This window comes from Mugil cephalus, chromosome 1, assembly GCF_022458985.1.
Source record: "Mugil cephalus isolate CIBA_MC_2020 chromosome 1, CIBA_Mcephalus_1.1, whole genome shotgun sequence".
Classification (NCBI taxonomy): domain Eukaryota; kingdom Metazoa; phylum Chordata; class Actinopteri; order Mugiliformes; family Mugilidae; genus Mugil; species Mugil cephalus.
Genome location: NC_061770.1, coordinates 16,277,715 through 16,294,971, shown reverse-complemented (window position 1 = coordinate 16,294,971; position 17,257 = coordinate 16,277,715). Strand labels below are relative to the sequence as shown.

Below are 17,257 nucleotides of genomic sequence, written 5' to 3'. Positions count from 1 at the left end.
CTATTGGATCTGTGAGTGTTCTTTAAAGCTGCAGTGAGTAGTGATCCGAGGTAGTAGTGTCTGTCATCTTTCAGGCGACCTTGAACAGCAGTCGCTAAACCTAGAAACTGCACTGAATGAAAGCACCTGGGAGGGGGTCAGAGGTGTTGATCCCTCTGTTTTACCAGACAAAAAAAAAAAAAACTACTCACATCTTTAACATGAGAGAAGGGTCTTCTATCCAGACTAGCCTCATCTACAGTGATTTGGATAAGTGGAGGAAAAAAAAAATACATTTAAAGACTATAAATGGTTAAAATTACATTTAAATCATTAGTTTAACAGTAAAATGAATGTGCAAATTAATGTTCTGGAAGTGAAAACAAAAAGGAACCTGTAGACCAGGGGTGTCGAACTCATGTTAGTTCAGGGTCCACGTACAGAACAATATGATCTCAAGGGAGCCACACCTTCAAATGTTTCCCTTCGTTTTAACGCAAAGAAGTACATGATGAAAGTGTTTACGTTGAATGACCCGCACTATTACAAAATTTTTTATGAGCAACCAGACACTTCTTAGGAAAAAGTGCAATTTTTGCATGTCTTAATGTTGTGTTATGTCCACAGTTCTTAGTAAAATTGTGTGAAACCTAGTGTTGGGTTGTAAGGGGTCAAGCAAGGCCATCAGCCTGTGTATAACGCTGGAAAAAATCATGAAGAATGTTACTTCCGCTATCTCACCATGTGAGGAGTTGTTTTCCGCTTTGCTGCAGCTTGCTCACAGACTAGGATACATCGCACCCCAATATTTCATACGCCGGAAACCAGATAAAGCTAACTGGCTACACGTAGAAACTCACTGACAAACTCACTGAGGCAGCACTCCTCCTTATTGTTATTGTTGTTAAAAAGTGGAACTGCAACTGGAGAGATTCATAAATCTATGATAAAATACATTGTTTATCCCACGTATTAGAAATTTCCTTGTCACAGTAGTAGTGGAATTTGACAAGATTAAATACGAGGATGAATTTGACAGGACAATATTATAACATACAAAAATAAGAGTAATATGTAGAGAAAACAACAGAAATGTAAAGACATTGTGTATGTACAGTATGTATTGGACGCGGCAGTGAGGTAGTGGTTTGTGCAAAGAGCATTTATTAGTGCAAAAATAAGAAATATCTGTAACTGTGAAAAAACAAAATATTATTGTTGACTCAGGCTGGTGTCGTGCAGCCTGTTGGCAGTTGGGATGAAGGACCTGCGGTAGCGTTCCTTCTTGCAGCTTAGATGCAGCAGTCTGCTGCTGAAGGAGCAGCTTCATCTAGATTCATCTAGCATTGCTGAAATAGATGGCACTTAGGCAGTCATGAGTTTCTGACCTCATTGTAATTCAGAGGAAAAAGTTGAGATTCTAAATTTGTCCCTAGCGTGACCTAGGATGAAAAGCTGATAGAGGTTTTTATTATAGGCTCTAGGCTAGTATATCTGCAGCGGGTGCATCATGATTGCAGGGGAAAGGATCCTTGCCATCTGCAGGCAACATTGTAAAGCTGATTTGCTTTTAAGGCTCATCTCTAATGTGAAGCAGAGGGCAAATCTCCGTGAAACATTTCAGATTCTATTCACAATCTGTGACGCAAGTGGATGTGTGGAAACTTTAACCTTTGGACAGAACAAACTCAAAACAATCATATGAATTTATCTTGTTTTTACCCTTGAGGACGGCCCCAATAATTCATCCTGCCCTTATAGCCGAGGTGAATTCTAATCCGCCTGCTGCTGGGGGACACTATTAAAAAGGACAGTGTCCCTATTGTTCTCTTGTGCGAGTTCATTTTCCCTTTCATTTGCGGATGGCATTAACTAAGATGTAATGCATTTCGTCCCATGGACCTCAGGAAATAACCTCTGTATTCAAGACACAAGACTGATATGATGCAGTGAAATATGCACCACTTTCAAATATCATTTCTGAACAGCACAAAGTGATTGTATGTCGAATCCTACGGGACATTATCTAGGTTGGAAGACAAATTCGGTCGCTCCTTCTTTTTCCATGTACAAAAATCTGCTTCAGGATAAACTGTCTGCTAGACTGAGAACAGGCTAAGAGACTGGGACAGTACCATCTTTATTTGCAGCTTGAATTATAGTTATTTTGTTTATTAACGCGGTATGTGCTGGTGAGTAGATGCTGTAACTTAAAGAGCGAGAGATGAACCCGTCCTGATATGTGAATGCAATATTTTGTTTAGTTAATATTGGGTATAGTGTAATATCTCAAATAGAAACTGTGGTGATGTACACACTTAGTGTAGAAAAAAGGAAGAAACTTTCTATTATTTTGGTCAAGCCATTAAGACCTGGAACAATTAGCAAAACCTAAACTCCCTTCTAACTGACATGAGATCTTCACTTTCTTGCCTTACTCCAACTGTTTCATTTCAACACCATCCTGTGACTGTGATCTCTGTCAGATGACAGCGATTCAGAGATGTATTTTCTTACTTTTAAAACGTCTCTCTTCCTTATTATGTGGGTTTAGGTGTTTGCACCTTCCGCATTTCTTTCGCAGTTTTTATGATTTACTTGTAGCGAATGGAAACTTGAGCATGAGAGCGCTGTACGAATCAAATCATCCCCAGGAGGATGCGGCCTGACACAGGCAACGACCTGTTTCACTTGTTGTCTTAAAGTACATCTGTATTGTGGTCAATGTTGTGTGACAAAACCCAAAGTCCCATCTGACTGACACAAGATCTTAACCTTCTTGCCTTACTCAGACTGTTTCAACATCATCCTGTGACTGTGACCTCTGTCATATGACCAGTGACATATTTTCTTGCCGTTAAAATGTCTCTCTTCCTTATTATGTGCGCATTTTTATCACAGTTTTTTATGATTTACTTTTAGAGAATGGAAACTTGATAATCTGAGCATGAGGGCATTGTATGAATCAAATCATTTTTGGATGACAGAGCCTTTGTCTCTGTTGGGGGACGATGGATCGCTTTTAAATGGGCACACAGCTCATGAGTAAAGTTCAATTCAGATAGATTTAAGGAGAAGAAAAAAGGCTGCTCACAGATTATTTGTTCTGACTAATTTTTCGTGCTAACGTGTTTAATAGAGATGTGATGTGTAAAAGGTATGAGAAGGAGAGGCAATTTTCTTTCTTTGAAAATCAACAGATATTTGGGTGAACACTGTCAGTTTCAAATAAGAAATACTCAATCAAGGTGAGGAAATACCTGGCTACAGCAGTTGGAAATGTCAAAAATACACATGGTTTTAAGAACAGATGCAGCATTGTGCGATATTTGAAATGGGAAATAACACACTGTTGTGAAATTATTTTCTCTAAATCTAGAACAGTATATGGTTTTGTTGCTTTTAGGCCATACCACTCAGGACCTGGTAAGAGCTCATGTTCTTCGTGCTGGCAGTCTGTGTACACACATGATTATTAGACTCTTCACTCCCCTAGCAAAGGCTGATAACTGGCTGTATCCAGGCAACGAGAGGTCTATTTAAAGCCTGGTCTGTTTGAGGCCGAGGACCAAGTGGAAAAAGCACACATAATAAAATGACAGATTCTGCTTTGGAAAAAAAAAAAAAAAGAAGAAGCTAATTTTACTAGCCTCTGATGGGTGAGCAAACATTGACGTTGGCGCACATCCTGAAAGTGTCAGGAGGACAAACTGTGCTCTGAAGCCCTGCAGAACCTCGCACAGGAACCAATGCACATTTCTCTCAATGAACCTGTTGGTGCTGTCATGCTCAGTGGTAAAAAGCTGCTGCAGTGGAGATGAGCGCTTGCGCACATCGGAGGATTTATTCAGATTATGTGAAAAACAGATAACGGGCTGAGCAGCCTGTGCGGCAGGTTTTTTTGCGATAAACTAGACGGGGTTACGCTTCTTGATCATGTCGCCCCGAAGTGACTGTGTCATCTGGTGCCTTCAAATAGAGTAAATATCCGCTCGCTTTTGCATGCAGCCGCGCACTCGCTCCGCCCGAGTCCGCCGACTGTGACGCTCAAAGTTAATTCTAGGGTTTAGGTTTCTGTCGGATTTCATGTGAAGGAGGGCTTGAAGCTGCGCCCGCCCTCTCGGGTCTCGGTCTGTGCTTGCCCAGAGAGGAGCCTTACACGTAAATGGAACAGCCCGCTGAAGTGTCCTGCGGAACTGAGGGAGAGCGCTCCGAAGAAAAGTCGTGATCATGATTTAACCGCCCAAAGCCTGTAGTTTACCGCTGATCGATGGTCGATGGTTTCCGCAATTGAACGGCGGTAAGTGTTCACTGGCGCTTGCCACTCGGTCTCAGAGGCAGAAAAGCCGAAGGCCAGGTCGAGCTTGCGAAGACAAACCAATCTTGCCATGCCAACCGCCGATGCAGAGCCTGGCATGGGCAGGGGCACGGCGCCTGCAGCCCCGGCCTCTCCGAGCCAGCCCCCGGCTGAACGCGCAGTGTCCGTGCTGTGGTCGTTTGCGAAATGCCTGGGCGCTCTCGTGCCGGTGTACCTGGCCGGATACTACGGCTTCAGCATCAGCGTCGTGCTGCTGGTTTTGATGATCTACATAGGATGGAAACACGGTCGAGCCGAGAAGACGATGAGGCTCAAGTCTGCCATGTACCTTCTGGAGAACGAGAAGGCATTCACCACTGAGAAGGTTTTCAGAACCAAAAGAGATCTGCCTCCCTGGGTAAGCCTGACACACCTTCTGCACTGTGGTCGTTCTCTGCGGCGCACGCTGAATGCCACATCTGGAACATGTCACTCACTAATAGTGTAGGAGCACAGTAGTTGTTTAGAAGCTCCAGACTTATTACGCATGAAAAATACAATGATACTTTTGCTTCATGGCAAACCTGCTCTGTACGTTTAAGTATTTGCATACCCCTCATCTGTATTTCCCCAAAAATGTATGCATTTCTAACTTGCACCGCCCGAGGAAATAGTCGCAGCTTCTGAGGAATGTGAATTAAAATGTCTGATCTGTGTACCTTAGGTGATATACACGGCAGTGATGTTGAAACACAGATTTCAGCTGCATTAAGAGAGATATTCACCGTGGGTTTCCTCTTTCCGTTCTGCTTCTGTGGAACTGCTGTTGACATTAACGGGCTCCAAAAACGTGATGACTCATAAACATCCCTCAGAACAGAGCAAAGGCAGTTACCAGGACCACCATATCTGGATAGAGAGCGAGAGAGAATGGCTACGTGTGTGTGTGTGTGTGTGTGTGTGTGTGTGTGTGTGTGTGTGTGTGTGTGTGTATGTGTGTGTATGTGTGTGTGTGTTGTGCCTGTTTTGGGGACAGAGAGGACTGATCTTGAGATATGATGTGTGGTGTTGCAGTGTGTGGTTAATGGCTTCCTGATTATGTTATTTTTTTGACAAAAATAGACCTTGCAACCTCTCTCTACTTATTATTTAAGTGTCTTAATGTATGGGTGGATGTCTAACAGGCAGAAATATGTGAGTATAGCTCAAGCAAGTGAAAAACTGAACTCATACAAGACCCCCCCCCCCCCCCCCATGGAATGGAATAGTTTCCATAACTAAGTATTTTGACTGTACTGTTAAAAACTATAGGTCATTTTACACCTCCTTGTCGTACCGTCCACAGGTCAGCTTCCCAGATGTGGAGAAAGTGGAGTGGCTAAATAAGGTATGTCAGCCTTTTCAAATGCTCGCCTATGCTCTGCCTCATTCAGCTGTGCTTTTAGAAAAGCAGAGGAAACAGCTAAGTATTTCGACATAAGGTATGACTCACTTGGTTAGCCACGGAACCAGCTACAATGCCTCCTCACATTCAATATTAAAAGACCACTTCTGTGGACTTTAACTGACCCGGCTCCGGTTGCAACTTCCCCGACCAGAGCAGACAATCTACTGGTGTAATTAAGTGGCAGGGAGAGCCTCTCAGATCATATCGCCGCTACTTTGTCTCTGTCAGTGCAGTAAGCTCGCATCAGCGCCGGCACATGGATATGAATACTAATAATAAGAAATGTCCCCTCTGGAGGGGGAAAAAAAAAAAAATGGACTGAACTCGGTGACAGCAGCACAGATAGTGGGATGGCAATTTGCTGAACTCATCGTACACCCAGCCCACGTCTACCCTGCGGGTTTCCTGACATGTGATCCAGCTGCTCACCCATCAGGCACACAGTGTCCTCACCTTTCACTGTATTTGACGGCTTACAGAAATTTGTCTCATGAGGAATTCACGAGACAAAGCATGAAAGGAGTTTCCCTTTTATGGGCCCATTTAATACACATCCATAACTCTGAAATACACAAAACTAAACTGCTTGTAACTGCAGCTTGGTAGCATCACCAATCTGTGTATAGAGGTCAGAGGATTGGTGAGCAGCAGCTAACACCTCTGACTCATCTCACACTTAAATGACAAAGCTAACACCAATGTGAGGCTGAGTGCAGGCCAGGAAAACACACCGAGGGGCTTCAGTTCATCACCAGTGTTTTTCACCACAGATTAGGTCTGCCATTAGATTTCATTTAAACTTAGTTATACGACGATGGATGCAGAGTTAAGTCACATTTGGTTACACATTTATATACTGATTGTATTAATCAGACCGATAACAGATGGCCCATGTGTTGTGCAGATCCTGCAGCAGGCTTGGCCCTTTGCAGGCCAATATCTGGAGAAGCTGCTGCTGGAAACCATTGCTCCTGCCATCCGTGCCTCCAACATCCACCTGCAGACTCTCAGCTTCACCAAAGTCAACATAGGAGACAAGGTATTAGAAAAAGGCCTGACAAAACAATTTGACTGCGACCGTACAGATTTTAAATGCGCCACGACCAAGAAGATTCAATCAGTCACCGTGTATTCGTCTCGCTGTGCAGTTCATTATAAGTCTAAAAGGGGTGACGAATGCATTACAGCGAATGATGATATTCATTAGCATCTTTGCTAATGTGATTCCTACAAGCCTTGTTCGCCTTGTTTAAAAGCACCTGCTGTGTTCACAGGCTTTGAAGGTGACTGGCGTAAAGGCTCATACGGAAAACGACAAGAGACAGGTTATGTTGGATTTGTACCTGAGGTAATGCATCACAACCAGACCAGTCTTCAATTGCAGTGCAATTAAGTTTTCTACACATGGGCTTGTCCTCGTCTGTAAAAACAGATCAGTGTTTACTTAACAGGAAACACAAAATGCCTCTATCACATCTCAGCTGCTTCCCTTGATTAAACATTTGTCTTTAGACAAGTGTCACTCTTGCATGCTCTTACATTACAGCTACGCTGGTGATGTTGAGATCAATGTGGAGATCAAAAAGTACTTCTGCAAAGCTGGAGTGAAAGGAATCCAGGTATAAAGAGTCTTTTCTCGCATTGTTAGTTGGAATTAGGTGGCTTGAAAACGCATTTTCAACATGAGATTTTCTCTGTGCAGCTCCACGGTAAGCTGCGTGTGATCCTTGAGCCTCTGATTGGAGATGTGCCACTGGTTGGAGCCATTACAATGTTCTTCATCCGCAGGCCTGTGAGTGTTTCTTACCTTTGCACCGTGTCGTTACCCAGGGCCGATGTTTAATCCCTTTGGTTTTATCTGCATCATACGTGTAGAAACTGGACATCAACTGGACTGGAATCACCAACCTGTTGGACATTCCCGGATTGAAGTGAGTTCACACGACACAGGGCTTTGGTGGTGGCGCTGTTTTTGGAAATCCGGCATACATTTCATAGAATTCATTATTTATTCAGATGCCAGAACCACAGAGGAGTTCCAAAACAAACTGAAGCAGACAACAGAGCATACGTGTTTGTGCGTGTCTATTCAGATCTGTGTACTCACCTCCTTAAAGGATGAGTGAGGTGTAGTCCTTCAATAAAACAAAATAACATTAAACATATCAAAGGAAGAATTGTCTGTTAGTGCTCTCTGTTATGACACTGGACTCATGAGACTGTTCTGGTCCTGTATTCAGTATGAAAATAGCCCCGTGCCAACATACCAATTTCTAACTGTTTTATAAAACTACTTAGCATTTACATGAATTATATTCATATTATAATTATTTGCAGTTACAAAGAGAAAGTGTTGAGATTAACTGTTTTTCCGCCTTCTGTTCTTTTCATTTGTTTGTTAGAACTCAATGTCTTACTTAATGTACTTAATGTCTCACTGGTGGTCTTGTTCAACATATTGTATTATCAGTCCATAACTTTATATTCAGAGCCGCATTATATTCTATATAAACAATATTATGGAATATGAAAATGAGCTAATGCTTTCATTCAGTGTATATTAGCTGATCTGAACACCTTGTGTGTTCTTATACAGTATAATGTAGTTATGTGAAAATACAATTAAAGCATTGTCAGGGGCATAACACACTCTGTACTCCCTTTGGCAATGCTTTCAATGACAGTTTGTCATTATTTTAATTGTATTCCTACTTCAGATGACAACATGACTTCATGTTACGCATGCATGGACGCATAGTCAGCAGCGGTGTATTGCCTCTCTCTGTCTGTCTGTATGTTCCTTCCCTTTCCATCTCCAAACATCATCCTTGCATTCATTTGCAGTGCCATTTCGGACACTATGATAATGGATGCTATAGCCTCCCACCTGGTGCTCCCCAATCGTCTCACTATTCCCTTGGTGGCCGACCTGCACGTTGCGCAGCTCCGCTCCCCTCTCCCAAGGGTAACTGTCTCTGTCTTTAATGAATGGCCTGGAGAAACATGGCCCCGCATAGACTGAAGCAGATCTGTCTGAGCATGTTAATTACAAGTTACGCGTAGCCTTCGGATCACATTGTGAATAATAACATGGATGAATTTCTGAAGCGGCAGCTGTTTGACTGACATTTAGAGTTTTTTTTTTTTTTTTTTGCACTTGTGTGTATGTGTGTCCACATGCTAGGGAGTCGTGCGCATCCACCTGCTGGAGGCTGAGGACCTGACTGCAAAAGACACGGTAATCAAAGGATTAATCGATGGGAAGTCGGACCCGTACGCCGTCGTCCGCGTAGGGACCCAGATCTTCACCTCTCATCACGTGGACAGCAATCTGAACCCGCAGTGGAGAGAAATGTTTGAGGTGAGAGGACAGAGAGTGACGAAGCTGCACTCAAAGCTGAAAAAAAAGTGTGATGAACAACTTTGCATTGATATATATTTTTGTATATATATGTATATATATATATATATTAGTGCTGCAGCTTCTACTAGTTTGTGTGCAAAACGTTAAAGTTTCATGCTGGTTTCCTGGCTTGGTATAATTCGCACTGAAGTTTGATAGTAAACATACCATTGGTGCTTCAGAGATAAACAGTTTTGTGGAGATTTTATCTACTCCTGTGGTAGCAGGAAGCGGCGGTTTCCAAGATAAACGGCTCTTGCAAAAACTGCTTTCTCATTTCTGTTTCCTTTCAGTCTCTCAAAAATGTGACCAAATATTATAGATACTAAATTAATCACATCTACCCAGCACAACGGTGAAAAGCTCCTGCCGTTGGCATTCTGTTTGCATGACCTTGTGTTATTAAGTCATGTGTGGCTGTATCTATATTTGTGTGTGTACTGTGTATCTGTCCATTTATGTGTGTATATGTGTCAGGTGATTGTCCATGAAGTACCTGGTCAGGAGTTGGAAGTGGAAGTGTTTGACAAAGACCCAGACCAGGATGACTTCCTGGGGAGGTAGCTTGTTCATTCTCATTCATTTTACTCTGTCTCTTTGTGCTTCTCATATCATTCCCATATCTGCTTCTTCTCATGCTGCGTTATAAATCTGCTGGATATTTAAATGTTCTATATTCATTCTCTCCGTGTGTCTTTCTCCGTGTGTGTCTCTCTCAGGGTTAAGGTGGATCTTGACATTGTAAAGAAGGCCCGAGTGGTGGATGATGTGAGTATTAATACTTGGGAGGGTTAAAAAAAAACAACATGTGTGATAATGTAGTGTATTGATAGTGTTGTTACCAGCATCTAATAAAGTTATAGCAGCGTCTTGTTTTGAAACATTTTCTAAGAATCTCTAATCCTGTCAGCATGTGACACTGGACACACCATGTGCCTCCTCGTGATCTCACAATGCTACATCATGCCATCCTGGTCAGACTCAAAGGAATCCGCCACATGAGAAAATGGTGTGTTTAATGAGCCGCCTGTTCTGTTATTTGTTCAGTGGTTCAATCTGAGGGACGTCCCATCTGGCAGCGTTCACCTCCGGCTGGAGTGGCTCTCTCTGCTGGCCTCTGCTGACAGACTGAGCGAGGTGAGGCTACAGCTTTGACAAACAGGGTCCGTGTCGTTCTGCTCAGTCAGCAGCAAGAGCGAAGATAGTTTTTTGATTGTTTTATGTTTACAGAGCAATTCATGACATTCATTCATTAGTTTATGTTTTGTTTTTCCTTTAATTGACAAAATAGAGAGACTGAAAATAGTGAAAGATTGCAAACTATAACATTTTTAAATCATTAATAATCAAATAAAAATCGAATGAACAGACAACAAGCTAGAGACTCTATGACTTACGCCGATCAGCCACAACATTAAAACCATTGACAGGAGTCAATGACACTGACCAGCTTGTGACGATACAATGTTCAGCTGGGAAACTTTTGGACCTGGCATTCATGTGGATGTAATTTAGACATGCACCACCCACCTAGACCAGACCAGGCGACCCCAACTCCATAGCAATGACACTCCTTGAAGGCAGCAGCCAAAAATGGTTTAGGAACAACTCAACAAACATGAAAAACAAGTGCTGACTCGGCCTCCAAATTCACTAGATCCCAAACTGATCAAGTATCCGTGGGATACACTGGAAAAAAACATGATCCCTGTGGGTTGAGGCCCCTCCCCTAAACCCACAGGACCCAAAGGCCTCCAACCCACACAATTCACAACTCACAACTGCTTTGGAGGCACAAGGGAGACTTAGACTTAGACAGACTTTAATGATCCTCGACGATATTAGGAAGGTAGCCATGATGATATATGTCATAGTTTATATACCAAACCTGGCCAAACACTAGTGTGTGTGAATGTGCAGCAATCTCTCTTTTTCTGTTCTGTTTCACCCAGACAAAGCTCCCCTCAGACAGAATAAAGTTACTGACAACAGTCTAATCCATTTAGGGTCCGAGATAATTTTCCTCACATGCTCTTCTCGTTGCTGTTCTCTTACCAGGTGATACAGAAGAACCAGAACGTGTCCAGTAAGACAGCCGAACCTCTGTCGGCTGCCATCTTAGCCGTCTATCTTGACCAAGCCTATGAACTGCCTGTAAGATTGCCAGTATTTCATTCTTGTGGTGTGTGTGTGTAAAATCTTGACGTGTCACCACTCCCTGTTGACGTATCAAATGTGTCGTAGATGAGAAAGGGTAATAAGGACCCGAGTCCAATGGTGCAGATTTCCATTCAGGATACAACTAAAGAGAGCAAGGTGAGAATAAAAAGAGAACCAATCCTTCGTGTCTCACATTAAAAACTCAGATAATTCATGTTTTCTCTCCTCTTCTGCAGACTTGCTACGGGACCAACAGCCCTGCGTGGGAGGATGCTTTCACCTTCTTCATCCAGGATCCTCGCAAACAAGATATTGACATTCAGGTTAAATCATAAGTAACACCTCAATTAAGCTGTCAGAATCGATTTCACACAAAGTTGCTCCCAAGATAACAGCTTATTAGCACACCTGACACACAACAGCCAATGGCCCGTGTCATTTCTATATGCTGCACACCTTCTCAGCTGATACTGCTGCTCCCGTGTCACCTGTCGTCATTTTTCTCTCAGGTGAAGGATGATGACCGCACTCTGCCCCTGGGAAATCTGACGATCCCTCTCACACGTCTTCTGGAGACCCCTGAACTCACCATGGACCAGTGGTTCCAGCTGGAGAATTCGGGCTCAGCCAGCCGCATTTACATAAAAGCTGTGCTTAGGGTCAGCATTTCACACATGCACTAACACTCCACAGTTTGTGCACAGACGCACACTGTAGTAAATCAGAGTGTGTGAAGGTGAACTTCAGTGTATTCGAACCCTTACTGGCAAAAATGTTACCAAACCTGCATCATGTCGCTCTCACTGAGTAATTTCCTGAATGACGGCGACCCTCTTTGTTTCCCGTTAGGTTTTGTGGCTGAGCGACGACACCACTCCCACCACTCCGTCTCCTCGTCCTTCAGCCTCGGGCTCTGGGGTTGGTCAGGGAGGAAACCTGTCAGAGCCGAACCCGTTGGGTCCCGGCGGCTTATCAAAACCTCAACCCACACGCCCGCAGCACACCACACCCGATCCAGAGTTTGCAACAGAGGTAAAAAAAAAATAAAATAAAATAAAATATTTCCATAGAGCTGAAGAGCAGCAGACACCACTCTCACGCCCTTTGCTGCGTTAAGATTCCCTGTCTCTGATGTGCCTGCAGGGAGTGTTGCGAATCCATCTGGTGGAGGCCCAGAACCTCATAGCCAAGGACAACTTCATGGGAGGCATGGTGAAGGGGAAAAGCGACCCCTATGTCAAGATCCGCGTGGCTGGTATAACCTTCCGCAGTCACACCATCAAAGAGAACCTCAATCCGGTCTGGAACGAGCTCTATGAGGTATTCTCCCTTCTCATGCCATTTGCAGCTTTTCCACTCCTCTGGTGATTATTCACTCGTTTTGGATTAATTTTTTTTTCCTTTGACACAGGTGATTTTGACCCAGCTGCCAGGTCAAGAGATCCAGTTCGAGTTGTTCGATAAGGACATCGATCAGGACGACTTCCTCGGCAGGTGCGTCCTGACGTTACAAATAAAGCTGCTTTTGTGACCCAAGGTAAATGTTCAGAAAAAACAATCAAGTATTTATGGACGCTTGGCTCTCCAGGTTCAAGCTGAGCCTGCGGGACATCATCAGCGGACAATTCATGGATACGGTGTGTGACATTGTGGTTGAAATGACTGAAAGAGATCATTAAACCAGTAACGTTTACATTTACATCATAACCCACACGCTTTCCTTGTGCATCTCTTGTTGTAGTGGTACACTCTCAATGATGTGAAGTCAGGTCGAGTTCACCTGGTGCTGGAGTGGCTTCCCAGAGTTTCTGACCTACCCAGACTGGAGCAGGTAAGCCATACCTTTATGGTGGTTTTATTTGGACAAAATCTAAGAAATAAACCGGACAGTTAATGTGATCATTGCAATAAAACCTAAAGCATTAACTGTTATATTTAGAAGTAATATTGTAGCTGAATGCAATTCTAGTGTGACTGACGACCACATTATTCAGTGCAAAATGCAGTGTTTAGCCATTGTTACTATGAGGTCTTATAAAAGGGCAATTTTTTCATAACACATCCTTACTTGTATGTCATTGCTGAGCTGCAGTAGAATTTTGCTTTGCATGTTATCTACGCTTGCTTGCACAAAACAACAGCTTTTAATCAGCAGGAAAGATCTGTCAAAGATCTATTCAGATGCTCTGTGTGAATTGTTTATGTCGCTATTTTTTTGGGTTTCGTTGCGAAGGGAACTTTCACGATGACTATCGTCTTACACAATAGGTCTTACCGCAGCTCTTTTTTTTTTGTCTCTCTGTGTGACATGATTTCCATTTCCAACAGATCCTGCAGTTTCAGTCCCAGCAGTCTTATCAGAACAAGGTCGTGCCATCAGCGGCTTTGCTGTTTGTGTACGTGGAGCGCGCCCACGGCCTGCCGGTAAGACCTCGTCTCTGAATCCTCTGGGTTCTGTTTGCTCTTTAAAGCGATGGCTGTTGAGAAGACAATAGTTGCTTTTAGTGCCAGCGCATTTGCACTGGAGTGTGCCAATGTAGCTGCATGTTAGATAAGATAAGCTGCACCTTTATTGATCCCACATAGGGGAAATTCAACGTGATGCAGCATCACAACATAGTAGTTAATTGTGTAATATGTGTGGCACCGCATATTGCACCACAGTTTTAATTTCTGATTTATTGTGTGTTACTTTCTGAAGATGATGCGTTCATGTTTTCGGCACTGCCTTATTCATTTTTTGTCATTTCAGTTGAAGAAGAACGGAAAGGAGCCAAAGGCCGGAGCTGAGGTTATCCTCAAAGGTGTTTCACACAAAACCAAGGTAGCTTTATGACTGAACATACAAAATAAAAACTGTCGGACCAAAGTCGTAAATGCTTCCGCTGGTTCTTCTCCCAGATTTGTGAGCGGTCCACATCCCCTCGATGGGATGAAAGCTTTCACTTTTTGGTTCGCGACCCCAGAGATGAAACGCTCTCGGTCAAGGTGAGTGCAATTGTCGATATTTGTCCGAACTATGCGGCTCTAGAGCAAATACATTAATTCACACCAGTCATTGGGTTATTTATGCTGACTGTCTTTTTTATCTGTCTTTGTTTAGCTCTCCCACAGCTGGGGCCAGGCTCTCGGATCTTTAACGCTTCCTCTGAAGGAGGTGCTGACTGAGCCGGGCTTGGTGCTAGATTGCTGGCTCAGTCTGGATGGAGCTCTGCCAGAGAGCCAGATACTGCTGAGGGTCACACTTAAGGTACTGGAAACACTATGTGCTTCGCACCCTGGAACTTGCATTCATTGTGAATCAATGGGTAGAGCGTGTTGCCCACAAACCAGAGAGTTAACTGTGCAATCCCCAGTGCACGAACCACAAGCCGCCACAGTGCCCTTGAGTAAGAACGGGCTCCATTTAAATCCATTTCAAAGGTTCAGATGTTGAACCAATGTGCGATGGATATCTTGCCAAGAAGTAATTATTCTCTGTTTCTTTTTTTAACTGAAATAATGAAAAGATGCATCCAAATTGGGTTAACAGCATCTGACACTGTTAATTGAAGTAAATGAAGTAATATGAGGATATACACAACAATTAGAGTAGTCAAGTGCCTTCTTATTCTCTGCTTCTGTAGCTTTTTTTTTTTCAAATGTAATAATTGTTTCCTCGTTTTCAGTGTTTATGCCAAGTTAAACTAACTAACTATTCATTTACTTTCATTTTCTTGCTGATGCTGATGAAGGTTGAATGTGTGCTGAACTGAGCTTACTGGATGAGGCATGAGTATGCTGCAGCAGCAGCACATTTACTAATGATTTCCATATCGTTCAGATTTTAGACACTCAGCTGGCTGTGTGTCGCAAGGCTCCGGGGGAAGCGGGCAATGACGGGGGCGCCGGTGACGTCATCCCCAAATGGGATCCGTCCCATCTAGACCTCAGGCACAGAGGTGCATTCCCCGTGTAAGTCACATATTTGAATCAGTGCCCCATTGTGTAGCCAATGCATATTTGTTGTGTGTGTGTGTTTGTTGCACTCTTAAGTAAATATTCTCCTCTGTGTCTTTTCCCTCAGCGAGGGCTCCAACACGGTCGCACAAGTGAAGCTCACTGTGGGCTATTCCACAGAAGAGAACAGGCTTTTCATCATCGTCCACTCCTGCAGGTTTGGGCGTGGCACGCACCACCCTTTCATCATCACCTTTTCGTTTCAGTTGGTGCCATCAAATGTACTGAACGTGACCTGTGCAATCTGTACACCCGCAGAGCCCTGGCAGCCTGTTCCAAGGACGGCGCTGACCCGTACGTCTCCTTCATCCTTCTGCCCGACAAGAAGGCGACCACCAAGAGGAGAACTGCCACCAAGAAGAGAGACCTCAACCCAGAATTCAACGAGAGGTAAATGATATAATAATAATATTGTAGTCAGTGAAACGGGAGGATATTAATTAACTTTTCCCACCCTTCTCTTTCTCTCTGCAGGTTTGACTTTGATTTTTCTTTCGAGGAGTCCATGCAGAGGAGACTGGACCTGTCTGTGAAGAACAGTGTCTCCTTTATGAGCAGAGAGCGAGAGCTCATTGGCAAGGTATTTATGATCAGTCGTGTCTGAAATGCAGTTAGTTATTGCCCAAGGTTGCATGAAATTCTTTGTTGTGCTGTTTGGATTATCACAAGACTCTTTTCCGTTCCTTCCTTATCCTCAGTTGCAGCTGGACCTGGACCAAATTGACCTCAAGACCGGCGTTGCACAATGGTAACTATTTAAAGAGCTACTGAACAGCACTGTTTAGCAAATTCAAAATGTTACTTTGTTCGAGGACATATAAACTACAGTTTTATTTTTTTATGTTTCTAGGTATGATTTGATAGCAGAGACCAACTAGAAGAAGCGGTGCCTGATCTTTGGAACTATATAACATAAACGTTGCTTCTGTGATCTGTGATTTGTGCGTTTGTATATTCAGCTTAAATTAAAATTTCCACCATCACTGAAGAGAAAAAAAAAAAAGAGACATATCGGCTCCACGGTACCATCAGTATTTATGAGAAGAAACTTTACATTAAGCCTATCATTCGTAAAGTGTTAACAGATATTTTAGCTGAATAGATATTTGATAATGCAACTGTGTTGCACAACAAACCAAGGTTATGTGTATTTCAAAGCATGTAAAAGTCCTATGAATTTTATTTTTTGAAAAGGGCTTACTCTATACTGTGGTTAATATCTTGATAAATGAATGTGTATCATGGATTTACAGCCTCCAACACAACTGAAAGAAACCCCTTAGATTTTAATTTTGTACTCTCTCCAAACAATTCCGAATATTATTTAGTTTTTATATGTTTCTATTATTGCCTTAAGTATTACAAAACTGTGCACAGTTTGTTAGTGTTTGTGAAATGTGTTCCAGATGAAGATTTATATGTTTTAACCAGAGCTTTCTGAGCGTTACTTTTATAAATTAGAGTATTACAAACCAAGACCCTCACCTTACCACTGAAAACAGAGGTATGCAGCTGTAACACAGAGTCTGAATCACTGTGCTTTTATGAAGAGAAAACTTATTACAAGCTGGCGTGTCAACACAATGCTTCTTTGCGTTTTTAAAGTGTTTGTAATGCTAAATGCAACATGTTTCTTTATTGTTTTCCGAGCAAAACTACTTTGAGATTCAAGTTAATGTCGTATGCTAGTGATGGGACAACTTCCGTGTCCCACTTGCTGTCACCTCAACAGAAAAGACCTGGACACTGATAAGTGTTAAAAAAAACAAAAAACAGCTGTGCTTTCACATAATTTAAACATATCATCATGTCTCTGCTGAAGTTGTCGATTAAAGTTTGCACTCACGAATCAAAACAGTTTTGTCTTTTGATTTTCTTAAATGCAACCGTTTTTTTTTTTGGGATGGGGAGTCATAGCCGTACTTCGCCACCAGGTGGCGGTAAAGCGCTTACAAACATCATTCCTTCCTCC

General features: G+C 42.9%; 1 protein-coding gene across 1 annotated transcript; it reads left to right on the top strand.

Moving 5' to 3' along the window:
- Positions 1 to 3,756: 3,756 nt before the first annotated feature.
- Positions 3,757 to 17,140, top strand: esyt1a (extended synaptotagmin-like protein 1a). Its single transcript, XM_047602195.1, has 31 exons — positions 3,757 to 4,694; positions 5,622 to 5,663; positions 6,628 to 6,762; positions 6,998 to 7,071; positions 7,270 to 7,342; positions 7,426 to 7,515; positions 7,599 to 7,654; positions 8,568 to 8,688; positions 8,908 to 9,084; positions 9,604 to 9,686; positions 9,846 to 9,894; positions 10,174 to 10,263; positions 11,185 to 11,280; positions 11,371 to 11,442; positions 11,523 to 11,609; positions 11,796 to 11,945; positions 12,136 to 12,318; positions 12,430 to 12,606; positions 12,698 to 12,780; positions 12,875 to 12,923; positions 13,028 to 13,117; positions 13,615 to 13,710; positions 14,039 to 14,110; positions 14,188 to 14,274; positions 14,390 to 14,536; positions 15,110 to 15,240; positions 15,353 to 15,442; positions 15,544 to 15,675; positions 15,760 to 15,865; positions 15,984 to 16,033; positions 16,136 to 17,140. Exons 1-31 carry the CDS (start codon positions 4,368 to 4,370, stop codon positions 16,161 to 16,163), a joined length of 3,243 nt encoding a protein of 1,080 aa, XP_047458151.1. The 5' UTR covers positions 3,757 to 4,367; the 3' UTR covers positions 16,164 to 17,140.
- The last annotated feature ends 117 nt before the right edge of the window (positions 17,141 to 17,257 follow it).

Coding starts and splice junctions, on each gene's coding strand:
- esyt1a (XM_047602195.1), top strand. CDS start 4,368: ATGCCAACCGCCGATGCAGAGCCTGGCATGGGCAGGGGCACGGCGCCT. Junction 7,516..7,598: donor TGTTCTTCATCCGCAGGCCT/GTGAGTGTTTCT, acceptor TCATACGTGTAG/AAACTGGACATCAACTGGAC. Junction 12,924..13,027: donor GCGGACAATTCATGGATACG/GTGTGTGACATT, acceptor CTCTTGTTGTAG/TGGTACACTCTCAATGATGT.